Source organism: Sphaeramia orbicularis, chromosome 4 (genome assembly GCF_902148855.1).
Source record: "Sphaeramia orbicularis chromosome 4, fSphaOr1.1, whole genome shotgun sequence".
Taxonomy (NCBI): Eukaryota; Metazoa; Chordata; class Actinopteri; order Kurtiformes; family Apogonidae; genus Sphaeramia; species Sphaeramia orbicularis.
The window spans coordinates 11,172,679-11,192,004 of record NC_043960.1 but is presented as its reverse complement, the minus strand read 5'-3'; the positions used below and the strand labels follow the sequence as shown (position 1 = coordinate 11,192,004).

General features: G+C 37.2%; 1 protein-coding gene across 1 annotated transcript in view; it reads left to right on the top strand.

The window, feature by feature from the left end:
* The window catches only part of znhit6 (zinc finger HIT-type containing 6), a 60,873-nt gene extending 41,977 nt beyond the window's left edge, over positions 1 to 18,896 (top strand). Inside the window, exons 8-10 of the mRNA XM_030131774.1 lie at positions 447 to 527; positions 15,295 to 15,419; positions 18,028 to 18,896. Coding sequence (XP_029987634.1) covers positions 447 to 527; positions 15,295 to 15,419; positions 18,028 to 18,605 — 784 coding nt within the window. The 3' untranslated portion in view covers positions 18,606 to 18,896. The remainder of the gene's footprint in view (positions 1 to 446; positions 528 to 15,294; positions 15,420 to 18,027) is intronic.
* Positions 18,897 to 19,326: the final 430 nt, after the last annotated feature.

The following is a 19,326-nucleotide window of genomic DNA, read 5'->3' as shown; positions in this document are numbered from 1 at the left end:
AGTCCGCTGTAAAGACCTGCAGTGAAAAGCATAATGCATGCAGATGGATGTAACTCTTTAAATAGATACCGGATTCAGCCCAAGCACCTGGCATTTAGACACAGCTCCTGCGTAGACAATAGAAAAATGGGGTTTAAATCTGCACGCTCCCTCGGTTGGCTGTTTACAGGAGGCTTAGGCACCACAGTGTTCAGTAGCTTTAAGGATTGTCCTATACACAGGATACCTTAGTCACAGTCTATACTGTACATACAGCGCACCGGACAAGTGTACACTCAAGCCTCTGCTATGCTTTGCTGAGTCAATGAGCTCTTTGTGTTTTGACCTTTACAGTGCCACCTTTAAGTACTGCTTAGTCACTGTTCCCATATCTTTTGTTCTTGTCATTTTAAGCTGATAAAGGTCCCGAGTCACGAAGCTCATATATGGGGAAATTTCTGTTTCAGGCTGAAGATGTACGCAAATGAGCTGTTTGATCACGTGAAAGTCTTCATGAAAGCAGAGGGGAGAAAGGCCAACTCTGTAAGGTGAGATTTACCCTGCTTTTTAAGCCATGTTTCCTGAAAAATGTGAAATCCATTCGTCTTAATTTTAGGCCTTATATATGTTTTCGCAAATTTGTCTTGATCACACTGTTGTGAAACTACAAAAGAAAACTGATAACGTATTTCCATCAATGAAAAGTTCATGGTCCAGTCTCTGCAGAATGTGAAGTGGTGTGTGAGCTAATATGGTGATGGCTAGTCACTATGTCATCATAGTCTAAAATGTTACTTCCGTGTCCAGTCACAGAATAATCAGAACATTGTAAAATGGTGCAGTGCTGTGTCCCGTGTTGCAACAACAGAAATGATGTTAATAAAACAATCACTTATTACTGCTTTCCTCCTGACGAAAAGGAGAAGAGATGATGGCTGAAGTTGATATGGTGTAGATTAGCGTCAGTAGCTAACATTAGCTAGCTTGTACTAGTGCTAAACGTTAGCTTTTATAATGTTACCTGTCTTTATGTAACTTTAACCCTTTCATGCATAGTGGTCTCTACAGTGGACAGCTATTCAAAACTGTTCTCCTATACATTCATGGATTTTGTTGTTTTAGTTCCATATCAGCCAATACAGCGGACGCTTATGCATCATCCCATACACAGACATTCATACTGTTACTGTAACTTTCCTGTTCTTGATAAATCCGATCTGCAGTAACATATTTGAGTATAAATCAGTTGCTAATTGTTATTAGGCTGTGATTAACATGTTTTTTTTTTTTAAACATAAAGTTGTTGTTTTTTTTTGCGTATTATCTTAGTGTGTAATAACTAGAATAGAATAGAATAGAATAGAATGCCTTTATTGTCATTATACGTATGTACAACGAAATTGTAAGTGACAACTCTCTGGTGATGCGTAGTGCAAAAGTTTAAAGAAGAAAGGAAGTGTAAATATATATGCAGTATAAAAACAGACATGTCACCAACCGAGAAAAACAAAACAACAACAAAACAACTAGTATTATAGTATGTTAAAAATGTGAGAAAACATCAGATTAGCAGCATTAAAAATATATATTTAATAGTTTTTACAGTTTGTCAGTAAATAGTGTGTTGAATATGTTTCTTTGCTTCAAAAATGAAATGTATGGTGTCCAGCTGTGCGGACATTTTTGTAACCATGAAAAATAGGTTCATAAAAAAATTTCAATCACATTGTTTTTTTCATGCCTAAAAAGAAATAAAAACACTCAGGGAAAAAAAAACTTGATTAAGGTTCTCATAATTTATGCATGAAAGGGTTAAAGCAAAATGGTGTGTGTGTGTGTGTGTGTGTGTGTGTGTGTGTGTGTGTGTGCGTGCATGTGTGCGTGTGTGTTGTCAGTTACGTTGTCAACTAACCATATGGTACTTATTCTAACATAGCTAATTAAATGCTAACGTTACCCGGATACAGGAACATTAGCTTTATTGCTAACACCCTTATGTTCACTAGCTACTTGCTCTACCCTCGACTTCATAGCTCCTCTTTTTCATTGACACCTGAACACCTGGCATTAAACTAACTCGTATAACTCTATTTGAGTTATAAGAGTTAAGACATCTTTTAACCGAGTATGGGAAGTCAGCAAAATAGGATGTCATTTGAAAAAGGTGACAGGTTCCTGGGCTGCAGTCATTGTTGTGTATGTTAGCAGCAAGGTTTGGACACGGAAGTGATTTGTGATGTCATACTACTAGCCATCGCCACAGCATCTCATCAAAAAAATTTTAAAAAATCGCAGTTCTTATCGGAAAAAGTTCAAATAGTTTCTATGAATGTTACTGTGAACTAATATGGATGCACACTCAACAAGAACGGGAGATTTAGTGCTTGGTTGAAGATTAAAAATAATGCATTTGAAGCTCAAAAATCCTCAGGAGAAAATAGAAGAAGTCAGAAGTCATAAAAATGAGGTTGTGTTGAAAGCCACCACTGTATACCTGCTATTGTACAGTGTTGTAAGCATTCAAGGTCTGTATGATGTGGAACATCTGCAAAGTACAATACCGGTAGTGTTGTGATAACAATACAGCTTGCTACAGATAAATAAATTAACCATGGAGTCACTACCAGATTTTCAGCTATTAATCTGAATTATCTAAAAAAATGTGAATGTTTGGCCCATGTATCCCTGGCTCAAAGGTCAAGTGAAGACCCATCACACCAGCAAATAGAACGTTTTCCATGTATTTATTGTGATTCAGAAAATCTTAAGCTATGTGTTAATTGTACATGTGATATTGCAGTGATGATGAAAATATATTTATCAGTCAGCATTTACAACATTTACATTTATGCATTTGACAGATGCTTTTTTCCAAAGCTTAACAATTAAGCTCTCTCTCTCTCTCTCTCTCTTTCTACTTTATTTGTAAAGCACTTTAAAGCAACCACAGTGGACCAAAGTGCTGTACAGAAGAATAAATGAAAACCAAAATAAAAGAATAAAATACAAGAATAGATTAATGACATAAAACCAGCTGTACAATTAAAACAATGGAGAATCAACATCAGGAGACTCACCAAAGTCCAGTAAATGGTTGTAAATTTCATCCAAAATTAATTTAATTTCCCTTTTTTTTCATTAGTTTTTACGTATATTGTGCCAGTCAAAATAGTTGTTTATCTCAAGGCACTTCAAGTCAGATTCAAGCCTTGGTCTTAAGAATGCTATACAGAAAAGAAACCCAACAAATCATCCAAGAGAAAGCCCAGGGTGACAGCGAGGAGAACATTATTCCATTACAGAGGATAAAGACTTTGGACAGAACAGGGCTGTGGGTAGGCAGCCGTCTGCCTTCACTGGGTGGTGGGTGGAGGAGAGAAAAGCAATGAGAAAAAGCAATAAACAACACAGACAACTTGACAACTGCACTGTTATCTGGGTATATAGTGTGATATAGTGGTTTGTGTGTCCATCCCTCCATCCATCCATTCTCTGTCTCTGTCATTTTGTTTCTTAAGTATACTGTAAACAAAACACCTTTCAGTATTTTGTTTCTTGTAAACTTGCTCATTTCAATTATGTGCTGAAGTGGGTTGTTTTGCTCCTCTGTCTGTTGTCCATCCATGTTATCCACTTCCCATCATTGTTTTTGAGTTGCCATGGTAGCTAAATACCATCGGGTTATGTCTCTGAAACTAAGCTAACATCAGAAACAAGTACCACTTTCCACTTTGGTGTCGGCGAGGGAACATACCATCCTCTAATGACTCTCTCTCATTCATGTATTGTATTTTATCAGGTCAGAAATGATGCTTTCATTGCTCAGGCATCCTCTCTGTCTAAGCATTCTGATGCATGATTAAGCTCGTACTCATTACAGAATTATTCAGCGCGTATAAAAACCGAAATTATGAAATAATTTGTTTATGAACCCGACATAATTGACTTGTAAATTCCTCCAAAGGTACTTGGACTTTTGGCAGGGGATGCCCCAAAGGGAAGGGTTTCTCCTTCCCCCCTCCGTCTTTTATTCCAACAATGAGAAACACCATTGATCAGGACTTTCCACATCATTATCTTTGTTTCACTCGGGTGCTTTTTTCCATCTTTTCAGCCCTGCTTTTGTCCTCACTTCCTTCTCACTCCATCTTTTGTAACCTTTTTTCATCACGGTCGGGTCAGAGTGTTGATAGCACTCATTTGGCTCGCCTACTTTCAAATTCTTTGGCTGTCCTCCATTTCTGCTTAGTCATGGAGTGAATGATGAGCCACACTACTCATAATCATTAACCCCCCCCGGCCAGTGCGAAGTGTCACGAAACCTCCCACCTCATCCTTCATGTTTGAAACTTACACCTGCTTCTTTTGGTTTGTTCTTTACAAAGCACACAAATAATATTTCAGCTCCTTCCAAAGGTGAATAGGGATGTTTCTGTTTGCTGTGGGTCAGAAATCACCTCGTCACCTTGTACCTTAATGCCAGCTGATGAAACTTTAAGTGCTTTTTAATGTGTCGTTATAAGAGATGCCTTTACAGTGTCACCTTCGTTAAGAGTCATTATCAGGAAGTTTATGACACAGTGATGCATTTAAAAGTTCTAGTCACACAGTGTTAAAGGAATAATAGGGCTGAGTTTCACTTTAATACTTTATAGCAACATTAAGATCCCTACTACTTTTAAAACACACCATTAAAATCTTTACTAAGTGACAACCTCAGTTCCAAAAAAAATGGAAAATATACAGTACTGTACAAAAGTTCCAGGCTAGCATTAGGTTTACTTGTTTAGTAAAGTTCTAATGACCACACATGCACATTTTTCAGTCTCTGTATTAAGATCTAATCTGGATATATGGGAAGTGTGTAGGAAAAACAAAGTTGCAGAGAAAAAACAGATTATATAAACCAAAACGGTAGTATTTAGTGTGACCTCCCTTTACACTTAAAATGTCTTAAACCCTTTTGTTAAGACAATATGAGATTTATTGCATTAATTTTCCGATGTTTTATACCAGGTTTGATTCAACACGTAGGATGTTTCTAATTGTTTGTCCTGCTTCTTGTCACAGGGTCAGAGGTCACACTAAAAATGACTTTAACCTTTTGAACCCTTTTAGTTCAGTTTTATATGTGTCTTTTTAGCCTGTGCACCAAGGTTATTACCGTTAACGAAAACTAACGAAATGACGAAAACTAGAATTGAAAAAAACATGTTTGTTAACTGAAATAAATAAAAACTATAATTAAAGGAAAAAAATGATAACTAACTAAAACTGTAATGCGTGCTTACAAAACTAACTAAAACGTATAACAATTGTGGAGAAAATTCTCTTCGTTTTCATCTTTTTCAACGTCGGATTGATATGAAATCGATTTATTTCGCGCTAGCAATTTTAGCTAGCGGCACCATACGGTACTTCACGGTCCGTCACTTCTCGTCACTTGTCGTTTAGTTGTCTTCTCGTCCCAACTCTACCTGGAAACATGGAGACTAAAGTTGGGAGAAAGCAGAGTCCTGTGTGGGATTTATTTGAATACAGCGGTGAAGAAGATAAAAGATATGACAAAACTAAAATTAATACTAAAACTAAACTAAAACTAAACATTTCGGGAAAAAAATGAAAACTAATAAAAACTAGCAAACCTGCTCTAAAAACAAATTAAAACTAACTGAATTAGAGAAAAAAAGTCAAAACTAAATAAAACTAAAGTATAATGAAAAAGCCAAAACTATTATAACCTTGCTGTGCACATACGTCGTGTATTTTGTTGTTCATATGCGAAGAAAAGAGAATAAGAAATCTATGTTCATTTCTACCCAGCAAAAACAACAAAGGGTTTCATTAGACTTTTGCACAGTGTTGTAAATGTAAATAAACACAAAATCACAACGTAATAACAGATGAAAACAAGGATCACATAAACTAAAATTTTATCCTCAATAGCACGTTTTTGAACTGAGGAAGTCCATAATTTTTAGGAAAAAATGCAGTAATTTTAAACAAATATGCAAAAAGTTGGAACGATGTTGACCACTTTTTGGCATCACTTAATCTTTTAACACATCTGTGAACATATCAGAACTGAGACCAGCTGAGGGAGTTTTGGGAGAAAAATTCATATTGAACACATATCTATATAATTTTAGTTTTTTAACTTTATTTTTACTTCGTTTTAGAATATAAGGTACAAAACAAACAGAGAAATGGTCACAGGTACAGTCATTCATTTACATATTGTTTACTGTCCACAGTTTGAATGAAAAAGTCCCATTTTCCCCAGTATTTTGTGTTGTTGTAGGTGATTTTAGGCCATCATTTCCATTCGATGGATGTGATTAACAATTTTTATCACCAGGAAGACTGAAGGAGGATCCTTTTTTAGCTTCACTTTTACATAATTCCCCCGGGGGAATACTAAAAAACAAAGTATATCAAAATGAACACCACAAACTGAATACATCAATTTGATCATATTTCCCCAAAAGCCAACAATACCAGAACAAGACCAGAATACATGTGCTTGATCTGCCTCAAGCGATCCGCACTCCCTCCAGCGAGAAAATTGAGCACCAAAATAATGTGATTTTTGTACAGGTGTTATAAAGAAGCAGACCAGACTTTTCCAACAAAAATCCCTCCAGGTTAGTGAGTTTGTTGTGCAACTTTGAGATTTCTGTCCCTCTGACCATATCTCATTTGGTATTTCCTCTTGCAGGTCTCCCATTGATGTTTTGCGTGAAAATATATCTCATTGTCCTTTGAATTCAAAGCTGTATAAACATATTGAACATTGCTGTGAATGTTGCCATTGTACAGAAGAGTTTATTTTTTAGAGTCACCCTAAAACCAAAAATAAGATTAAAATCACAGAGTCAATTAATCTAGATGAACTACAGTCACATAGAACAATAATAAAGAAAAACAGGATACTGATGTTAATTAAAATTCTATTCAGGACATCCTTACGCATATCAGGTACTATTTATAACATGCAACACAAACAAGACAATAAAATTTTTATATTATAATATTGCTATTAGATAAAATGTGGGCTTAATAAAAATATGGGTTATGGAATTTGATATAAACTGAACAGGATCACACTGTGATGCATTGGTAGACATTCATTAAAACGAATAAAAGAGAACCAATATACACAAATCTACAATCGCATTGTTTTCTAAAGGTGATATTACATTATTCTAAATAGCATCATTATCATTTTGGGCAGAAACAGCAGCATAAGGATCTGCATTTAAAGCCTGTACTTAACTAGTCAAAAGAAATCTAGAAGCAGTTTCATTTGTCTGTGTACTGGTCACACTGGTCTACAAGCAAAATGCTCCCATTGAAACATGTACAGTCTTTCACCGTGAACCTTTGTTGTGAAGCCATTACATTAACACAAAAACTATTACATTAACAAAAAAGACAACAAAATAACAATCATAAAACAATGAAAAGAAAAATGCATGTTAAAAGCCCATAATGTAAATGAAAATAAAAGTGGAAAATAGCCTTAAACTGAAAACTTCAGCCTGTGTTTGTCAATGGAATACAATACAGCTGATACTTCTTTTTCAAGGACACCATTTCTAAAAAAAAAAAAAAAAAAAAGCTGTACACAAGTGTAACTAATCACAGTTTTCTGTTATATAACTTGACATAAAATCTAAATATTTCCACATATCTGTCCACAGACACCAGAATTGTATTAAATGTTGCTCATGGCTACCACTGGTGCTGTTACTCATAATAAACAGTCTTGATTTCTGACATTTTTAAATAATTTTTGGACATTTTTCTGTATGTATTTGATGGTGGACAATAGAGAGGAGAGTGGAAACAAGGACAGAGAGAGGGAGTCTGAGTCATGATGGCTGTTATCACCCTGAAGCAGCATTAAAAGTGAGTCCTGACAGCTATTTGCCTGATATCGTCATAGCCATAAATCAGACGTTTTGCGGTGCGAACTGTGTCTCGTCAAGTCTGTGGTAATGACTAATTCAACGGCACGGCACTCTCTCACTTTCTCTTAAGTAACCATTTCCTGTTAAACTGTAATTGCTTTGAATATCGTTTTTCTAATTACATCCTATCAGGTTTATGACGCAGTAATTTTTTAGTAAGTGTTTATTGTCAACATTATATTGAGGACGGATAAGTTGAAGTTTTAATTAGGATGCACGTCCAAGGGGGGGAATTACCTCAAATCACCTGGGTCTTGTTACATAACACAAGACTAAAGCTGAAATGAGACGAGAGGCCCCCTACAGGCAGGGGTCACGGTCCCATTTGGGGGTCCCAAACGAGGTCAAAGTATTGTAGGTACAAAGAGGCCTCTTCTCCACTTTTTTAAAGAACGCCGACTTAGAGGTAAACCCCTAATTTTGAAGTGTGTTATTAATGTTATGACGTCATGGAAAGCCAGAGCACAGGCTACTCTAAGGTCATTTTCCGAGTGTTAACACAAAGCGTATGACTGCACATTGCTGTCGTTGAACGTCTACTGGAATATCTACCCAACGCAATAAAGAAGCTCTTGTACTAAACCAAACATCACTGTGTAACCAGTCAACATCCTCTTACTGGAAAGGAGACAGACCGTGCATCAAGAGAGCCATTCACACCCATCTGAATGTTTATTTGTGTTATTTTTTTTTTTTTTATATATATTTATTTTTCATTCATTCCACTCTCGAGGTCCAGAAGATGCCCTTACCTCTTCTTTCCCACAGAGCTTCTATGCCTGTTGATGTGTCTGAAGAGGAGAAGTTGTTTATACATTTGTTGCCAAAAAAGGAAACCTCTGTGTGGACACGCATTCTGTTTCTCAGGCCCTTAAGACAGCGACGTTTCTGTGCCTGTAAGCTCTGCTACTTTCGCTCACATATTTGTGGCAAACCCTCTCTTAAACCCTCCTCACTCGGTCTCTCTGCTCTCCCTGAGCTTCGCCTAAAGCTGTGTTCAAGTTTGTCTGCGTGCAGCAGATGCTTCCTCTGGTCTCCTGCAATGCTGGACTTGTTTTGGATGTTGTTACTTAATAGGCCTGCACAATATGAGGGAAACCTGCCATGTGCAATAAATTTAATGATGATAAAACTGCTTTAAGAGGTACATTTGCTAACATAGATCCAAATATGGAAAGAAATTAACTTTTAGGAAATTGCACATGAATACCTGATACCCAATTAAACAGAATATTAATTTAAATAAGACTTCATAACTTATTTTCTTGCTCCCTTTAAAGTATTTTTCTGTTCGAGGTTGCTACAGTTGCTTGGAAAGGGTCCATCTAGTGAAGTAAAATGTTCATAAACAGAGTGTACATTTATGTGCAGGTAAAAAGAATGGTTTGTCCAATGAAGTTTCAGGTCATTTGCAAAGTGTTTAATGTGCATTTTCATATAACAGTGAAATTGTTACTCAAAAGAAGTACGAGAACAGGAAGACAGGAACAGAATCCCCCAAAACAGCGTCACTTTGACAGTGCTTACACATGAAAATCTCAAGTACATCCACTTGCAAGTCATCATACACAGCAGAAGCCACCGTTACATGTATATTCATCCTTGTTTTTTTTTTTGTTTTTTTTTTTGGTAACTCACTTTATTATCCCCATAGACAAATTCCATGTCTGCATTTTAGCCATCCGAATACACACAGCACCTCACATTAGCATTAGCATATTAGTGATTAGCTGTTGAAGACACTCTCAGACCAACTCCAGTACTGTGGTCAAAGGCACTGACAGGAGAATTAACCTATGTGTGTATGTTTTTGAAGGTGGGGGAAACTGGAGCATGCGGATGCAACTTTCCCTGTGTATTGAGAAGGGGTGTAAGATAATATTGATTCCACAATATATCGGGATATTTAATTTCATGATACTATATCGATATTTTTAGATATTTATTAAAATGCAGACATGGTGAGGGTTCATTTTTGTTTTTGTTTTTCTTTTTTGTTCATATTTTATTAATTATTATGTAACACTGTTTTATTAAATAACAACATTTCAAGCATCCTAAAAGCATGTTTTACTGTCTGAAAGAGGCACATGTGAGTTCCCTTGTTGGGATTGCACAAAAATAATGTTTTGATGTTGGATGATTCAGGGAATGAACACTCTGCATTCTTTTCATAACTAATAGAATATGAACATTTGAGCAGGTTCTTAAACTGTAATATCTTTAAAATATCATTTAAGTTTTAAGTTTTTACAGAGGAACATTTTGTGGCATAGCATCAGATCCTGTTCTGATTAAATAAAATGTGTGTAGTATTTGTGCCTATTTCTGGTGTAATTCAATTTTTGTAGGAAATAATCTTTAAAAAAAAAGAAACAAAATAAACTAAAAAATTATTGCCTTGTTAACAGTGTCATGATATATCACGATATATCGTATCATGATCTTAGTATTGCAATTTATATCGTATCTCCAGATTCTTACCAATACACACTCCTAGTATTGAGAACAGCAAACACGATATAGAAACACCCAGGTCAGATGGGGAATCAAACATGAAGCCTTCTAGCTGTGAGGTATGAGGTGACTGCTCATAAACCTATAAACCTGTAAAAACCATACCAAATTACCAAATAGTGTACTAATTCGTGTCATAATCCTGTATTTAAGAATATTAATGCTGTTTCTGTTGATGTCCTGATCACAACAATAATCATCTGGTTTTCAGCAATGCTTGTAATTTGATGATAAACTGAAATGTCATTTGGATAGATAACCCAGTCTGACTCATAGGAAGTAGTCTGAATAAACTGGCCCTCCGCTGACTGTTTCAGTCAAACATTCTGCTCCACCTGTGCGTTGACACTTTAGAGAATTCCCAATAACCACTTTCATATGAGTAAATATACACTGGAAGTGGTGAGTTCTGCTGAATATTTGAGTTGTGCAATAAGGCAGTCCTTCACAGTTTTGAAATAGTAAGACTGATAAACACTGGCGCAGTGCTAAAATAAAGTATGGAGCTTATTAGTCTACATTTGTCATTAGATTACGTACAATGGGCGTCTTGGAGCTCCGGTTTAGTTTTTTGTACATGACAAGTTTGGCATATAAGGCATGTACTTAAAATGCACAGTTTATGCTCTCAGGATATTTATTTAGTGTCGAAGAGGAATATCAGGATAATGCATAAGTTTGCATCAACCCAAAGATTTAGGAGGATGACCATTTATAAGTTTGGTGCATCAATAAATTGCAGTGATTTAATTTAATAAAATAGTCTTAACTCATAAAGACCCAAACAGCCATCGGGGACCAAAATTATCTAAACAGTTTAACCTGTTGATCCACTAATCTTATTAATACATGTAAATAATTGGTGTAAAATATGGTCTGTCATCTTTTCATGGTCATCAGATATGACCCATTTGGATGTTCAGAGGCTCCGTAGTGAACGTGGAAACACTGTCATCTTCTACAACATTGGTTCACCAGTAAAACCCATGGAGTTGGGTCATTGACAGTTCATGATCAGTTATTGATATATTTGCTGAAAATGTCCCTTTTTCTTCAGTTTTCTCGGTTTCTAATATAATAACCCTCAACTTTAATCTGAGCTTTTATGAACATCTACATGATCAGTGAATTAAATATGGGAAAATACCTGATTTTCACTGGAAAAAACATAAAGTACAGAGGATAATATTTATAATAAATGGTGATAAATCACTTAAAAAAGGTTAAATCTAGAGAAAAAATTATTTGGGAATTGCCACAAAAGTAGCACTGGGTGTTTATGGGTTAAGTAAGACCTAGGTGACTGTTAGAAATTTCTCAAATATATTTCCTCTCACATTAATAAGTGAGATTTTTGCATTATTGTCGTTATCATATTAATATCTGTTCCATATCAGGTTATTTGCAGTTGCCCTTTCACCCAAATGCTGCTATCCTGTTGATGTACCTCAGCAGTGGTGAGAGAAACAATAGGAACCTCCCTGAAGAGAACATCAGTCTTGCCCACTGTTCATTCACTAGAACACTATATAGAGACCAGATGTGCGTGTTCTTGGCACAGCCAGTCAGCTGTGTTGCTAGAAATGGCCAGATATTTTAACAATCCCATCTACACCACAGGGAGCTGCAATCTGCTCCGCCATGCACCCCTCTCAAACTGATGTTTACGGACGCTTATGTTTTAGTTTACCTTGTGTAATCACAAAAATAAAAAACATCCGAGAACATTCACTTATTGTAAAGTACACTTAAAAACAAATGAAATGGAAAAAGTATTTGTCTGGCATGCATGTGATTTCATTTGCTCTTGCATTGTGTTCCCACCATTTTATCTTTGCACATACCATCCCGAAAGGCAAAACATGTTTCACCGCTTAACCTTTGACAATTTAATTAAAAACCGTCCCTTGTTTTCCCTCCATCCCATCTTCCAGAATCCACCTTTAGCACACTGGCTATTTCCACCCCTCTGATGTATAAATATATCTGGAATGTGCTGCCATGGTTGTTGTTGTTGTTGTTGCCGTGTCTGTTTTGAGACCCACAGGTTATCATTCCTTCTCTTTATCCTGTCCTGCGGGAAGTGGCAGTACACACTACTGTTTATTTGTGGGATCAAGTGAAATGATCTTTAAACCCACCTAAGAGTAACTCTTCCAGGAGGGAGGGGTTCTTGGAAGCTGCCCCACCAGTAAGAACCTGTAAATGTCAAATTATAGCAGAGTGCTTTGATTGGCCTGGGTAGTGGGTGTCTACCCGGGTGCTTCTCAGTCTGCTTTTACTTTAAGGATAACAAACAACAGCTCAATGATCCTCATTCTGTTGGGGGGGGACTGACAGTCAATGGGGATGTTGCCAGTTATTATATACATCCAAAGTGTAAATATAACGCCTGGTATTTTGGTGTTGACAGCCTCAGCTGAACAGTTTTGAATCAGTTGAGTGAAGAAGCAAGTCATGTCCCAGGAGAATCCAGTTAACTATTTAGTGCTGTGATTTACGACCGTCCCTAATGCATGACAGGACTACTTAGAGACATGACTAGGCTGATGTCATCTCATACACAAAGAAGGAGGGGCGAGAGAATGGCTGCATGCGCCTCCAAGCAATGTTATTGATTCTCAGTAAAGTCAGTTTCCAGCTCTTGAGGCGATGAGCAACCAGGATCATAAGTGTGCCAAACCATGACTCATATCTCTATCAATCCTCTGAGGTTTCAGAGCCATCAAAGTGCCTAGAGGCTGTAAATAAAGAGCAGCTAGTTAGCATTTAAACGGCTGCAAACTATAATATGATGTGGGATAAGTCAGTTATATTGTATTTAATGCTGTCAACATTTTGTGATTAATTTGAAATATTAAATGTGTTAAAAAGATATTAATGCAGGTGTGTTTTGTTTACTCCCTGTGGAGGCTGACGTATGACCAGTCCTAGTTTGACTGAATTTCTTTATAACCTCATGGTTTTCCGAATCAAATAATGTTTCAGCTGTGCAACACTTTTACTGACGAAGTGATGAGGTGACATTCACGGAAGATGCATTTCCCTGAATATTTCTGAAACTCAAAGTACAAGGGCATAATTCTGTTGTTTACAAGGGTGAGCCCATAGCACCACCACAGAACTGTTTGTGGCGGTGCTAGTTTTTAGCTTACCGGCCGACAGGCCGTAAGCTATTGTCCTCATGCGGCATGCGGCATCCGGCGGCGGCGGTGTCTGTCGTCCATTACAAAACTTTCAATCGTCTTCTTCTCCGAAACGACAATTCCAATTGACTTCAAACTTGGTATACAGCTTCTTTATGATGATGTCAACAAAAGTTAGTGAAATTATTTGGATCCGGATCTGATTCTGGATTTGATGCGACTTTGAAAATTTTCCCCATTATAAGAGATAGGAAGTGGATCGATGCAATAACTCAGTAAATATAAATGATATCCAGTGTAAATTTCTACAGTCCAGCCCTGATGGGGAGATGACCAAAACATAATGGCCACATGCTGATCAGGATCTTCTTCTGGATCCGGGAACTTACGGAAAATTTAACATGGGCTCTTATGGGGAAAAATCGGTAAATACAGCTGTCGGTCAAATATTCAACTCCTTGCCTGTCTGAAAACACATATTGATATTGTACAGTCTGAAAACACAGGCAAGGTGTGGATCTAGAGTCTCATGTCCTGTCAGATCACTTGAGTTACAATATACTGAGGTGCCCAGTGATGTTAAAAAGCAAATTAAGCACTACAGTATATCTTTAACTGAAGTGTCCTTCTTAGACCCATAAATTCCATTAGATTCAAGGTTAACTCACTGTATTATCCTCATAGGGAACTTTGGTTTCATTTTACCCATCCAACTACACACAGTACATTACACAGCATTATCATTCAGGATTAGCATTAGCACACTTTATGAGCTGTCATTGAAGGCGGACATAGACCAACACCAGATCTTCATTAACCAGTACCATTAACTGAGAATTAATCCACATATGCCTATTTTTGATGGCGGCTGAAATCAGAGAGAACACGTTTCATTCAGACAACTGGAAACTCAACACAGAAAACATGAGATTCAACTGGGAATCATATGTTGAACCTTCTAGATAACCACTATTCTACCAGATGCCTTCACTGTCCTTGCATCATAATCTGTTTATGCAGTTTTCTAAATTACTCTCAGTTAAGGCCAAAAATCATAATGATATTTAACACATTGGCTTAGAATGAGAGAAAGTGTCTTTGTGACTAAGTGGGACAAATGGACACAGTATGAGTGAATGATGCTTAAGGATTGACAGATTTGAGGATATGTTATTACTGTTATTACTGTTACTGTTATTTCTTCTGTTTTTGTTTTTTTTTTTACTTAACACATCTGTTTTATTTCTCTAACTCTACAATGGAATATGTAATTTGAATATGTATCTTTTTGTTAAAATGTGAAAAACCTCAATAAAAATGTGACTGTCAAAAAAAAAAAAAAAATCATATGATATCGAGCTTTAACCACTGAAATCCTTTCACTTCATCTTTTCATCCCAGTGAGCATTTATGCCAGATTGCGTAAGCATCTCTCAAATGTATCCTATGATATTGTGTCTGACACATAATAAAACAGATGGATAGACACACCTTCTTATTCAGAAGCGCTACAGACATGTCTAAAAACCAATTAACCATGATATAAATTGTGACGTAAATATGGTTTGTGGGTTTTTGTCCCCAGTCACACGGCCCTCATTATGTTTTATTCAGTAAAATGAAATAGAGTTTGTTTTGTGGTCACCTTTATCTCTTTTGTGTTAATGTCTCCGGAACAGATACCATGAGATGGACATAGAGAAGAGCCTCCGAGACAACCTGAGCTACAAAACACTGATTGAGTATCCTGTCCTGCATGTCGTCCTCAGAGATCACTGGAAGGATTATCCGCTGAAAGGACAAGGTAAACACATCTAAATTTAGTTTAAACTGTGATGAAATTGTTGAGTCACTTCTTGTCCAACACTAACCTACTAATATGAGCAAATGCACCATCTGTATTGTTATCAGTTTTGTGCTTCCTCTTTCATTTCACTCCTTTATTTTCTATAAACAGTGGTTGATGAAAGACACAGATCCAAAACCTACACATCCCCACAAACCTACCGCTCTCCGCTCGTCCGATTCCAACAGCATTGTATCATGTCCTGGTTTCTCCAACTGAGACTTTAAGACTCCCTGTTCCCTTATTTTTCACTATGGCAACATGCTACCCCAACGGAAATGAGCGTGTTCTGCACAGCATCACACACACACCAGCTTAACCTCAACACAAACCGTGGCCAAAAAGAGGATCAAACATGGCTTACTGTTGAACGGTGACCTCATGAGCTGTGAAATGACAGAAGAAGAGAAAACAGGATGTTGGCCTGTGCTTTTTCTCACCTGTTAGTCATGCTCGTCCAGTGTCGGGCGTTCAGGACAAAGCGGTGTCATTTGTGATAAAGTAAGACTGCGTATCATGAAAAAGCAGTCACATATACACTGTGGTCAAAGTGTGTATATCCGAGTAGTTTTAGCATGGCCACAAAAGACCACAGTACCCAGTATCATTACTCTGTCAGACCCAGACGGGCTGAATGACGAATGAGGTAATTTTAGTCTAAGTGTGTGTTTTCAATGATAAGACCTCGGTGCCGCACTGTTTTGGTATTATGTTAGCCATAGAAACATCCTGATAATTTCACATGCCATGGCTTGGGAAGCTGGGCAGGAAGTGATAACAAGCAATCGGACACTGTAACAGTGTGTATCCAGGATAAAGTAACGTTGAGGGACTCACACACTCTGTCTGTGCATGTTGTTGTGTTCTGGTTCGAGCGGTTTTCTATTTTATAAGGGTGGTCCTTTATTTATAAGCACAAAAACACCTTGATATCTATGAGAATGTTTTCACCTTGATTTTTACATCTTAAGTCTAAAAAAAAAAAAAAGCTTCTGACAACTAGCAGCCACTCAGTTAAATGGAACATGTTCTTGTTGTAAATATGATACAGAGTGAGTGGTTTATCAGGTACTTAAACATTCAATAATCTGGATTTTAGGCCTTGAAGGTGTTGTACTGCATGTTCCAAACTATCAACAGATGTAGAAATCAGGAAGCACTCACAGCTCCCAAAACCACCAAGGAATTAATGTTATGTCTTCAGACTGTGTCACCCACGGAAATAAGTGTGAAACCCATCGTTCACACAAATCTGCATTAAAGCGTCATCAAAAACTGAGGCATCCACTTAAAATAACACTGTTTTATAATCCTCACCTGCTGCTGGGTCAAAACACAGTAATGTCCCGTCAGAGAGCAGACTTTAATTGATTGCCATTCCAACATTTATTTCAATATAAAGTAGCTTCTTGTTTTGGATAATCCCTTATTGTTCAACTAAAGCAAAAATTAATTTAAAAGTAAAAATGTAGGTTATTTAGCAACACTAATCTGTCGAATTGTCGATAAAATGTCCCGTCAGAGAGATTTCGAATACCGTGCTTTGACTCTGCTTCAGCTGATGGTTTACATTATAGCTCTGTTAGCTTAGCCCTGTTACATTAGCTTTGTTTTTAGACAGAAATCAGCCACCGTAAAACCACACACTACCGCTGTTATCTGTGCAGTTTATGTTGGTTCTGTTTTGCATGTTGTTCATACATGGGCAGAATTGTCACATATTATTCTGAGCTGTCTAACACATAAACACTGCTGATTTTGGTCCAGCACAGACATAAAATAGATCTTTAATTGCATTGTAATGGTCCTAAAAATTCTAAAACAGAGACTCGTTGAACCCTTTATGGTCATTTTTAGTGCAGGGTTACATAACTAGCCTAAAGATTGAGGACTGGCCGCTAAATTGAAGTTTAAGATGTTTTACGATGCTCTTAAAACAAAAATCTCTTATTATAACTCAGTCTCAATAATGGATGCAAACTTAGCCCAAAATTGTATTGTTCAAAAATAATAATAGAATCATTTAGTTAAATTAAGCTTAAATGCTTCATTGTTGTCTCATGTTGCAAGGCAATGCGATTAAGGACAATTACTTTATAGGATTTTTCAGGATACGGGCTAAAATGTGTTGTCTGAGGCGGTTATGTAAGCTTTACTCAAATAGGTTTTGCACAGCATTGCATGTGTTTTACAATTCACCATACTGCAGGGAGATTGTGTTTGGGAATAATTGCTTATAACTCACAATTAGCTTTTTACAGTCATTATTTCATGGCCTTTCTTTCACACATGTCCACCCTAGTTTACTGCATCTCTAATTGCTTGGCATGTTGCCTCATTCTGCAAACAAGCACAGAGCCAAACCATAACGTCAGGGTTCCCAAACTTCACCGTCCTTCTGTTTTCTCACCATTCCTGCTAACACGTGTCCCCAGCTGTGTTCGAGCCATTCGTACGCACCTACAAGTCCATCAGTCAGATAGCATCATGCATGTGCTTGGAAATTCTACTGCCTCAGTGGTCACGTGTAATGAATTTATAAACAATCGGGATCTTGTTGTTTCAGCTCAACCTGCATCGGCCTGTAGTAGAGAGGGGGAAGGTGTGAAAGAAGAGGAAGAAGAGGAGGAGGAGGTTTCAACATCCGAACAAACTCGACCCGACATCTGCACAGGAGCCCCGGAAATCAGCCCTGAACTTAAACCCCCACAGGAAAAGAGAATAAAGAGAGAAGAAGATGAGGAAGAGATAGAGGAGGGGGAGATCATAGACAGTAGTGATGAAGAAAAAGATGAGGAGCATGAAAGCGCTGAGCTCAGTCCTTCAGGTAATAAGAGCTGTGACGCCCCTGTTAATGACATGGAGATGAAGAATGAGGAACAAGCAGACAACGTGGAGCCCGTGGCTGATGATTGCGTTAATAAACCCAGTGACAGCAGCGGCAATCAGCGTATAATTGAGGACACGACTGTTTCTGCTGAAGTAGGTGAAGCTGCCAAAGACGGCGCCGAGGTCGGCGTGACTAAGGAGGATGATCTGACAGAGTCGGAGCCTCCACGTACTCGTCACTGTCAGGATGAAAATGAGTCTGCAAGTGTGATGACAGCTGCTGGTCCAGATGATAATGTCCATTTGAGCAGATGATCAGGGTGAAATGAAGGAGGCGGCTGAAATGTCTGCCAGGAAGTCATCAGTGAAGTGTCAGTGCAGGCGAACAAGGCAAAGTGTTAGTGTTTTCAGTTTTTTATACAGATTTTTATATATATAAAAAAAAATGCCAATGATGGTTATACATGTATTTTCAATGACACATTTATGATTTAGATCAGGGGTGTCAAACTCATTTTAGTTCAGGGGCCACATACAGCCTAATCTGATCTAAAGTGGGCCAGACCAGCAGAATAATATAAATAATAGGATAAGAACTTATAAATAATGTCAACTCCAAAGTTTTTTTCTGTTTTTGAGTGATAAAAGTCAAACTGTAATGAAAATGTTTATATCTACAAACCGTATTTGAACATAACATGAACAAATATGAACCTGAAAATTCTAAAGAAAATCAAGTGCCATTTGAAGTATTACACTTTAGTTTATCATTTATACATATGCATCACAACTTACAGATCACAGTGGATCTACAAATACACAAAACATTCAGTAACAGGCAGAATACTGGTAAAATTCCACATACTTTTCTTAAGAAATTTCAGGTTCACATTTTTTTTTGTAAAAGGCTAGTCTGTAAATGTTAACATTTTTGTGTAATTTTACTTTTTTTTTACACTACAACAAAGAGAAAAATTTGTAGTTTTCATTACTCATAGGTTATTATGATAGTATTTTACTGGTTCTGACCCACTTG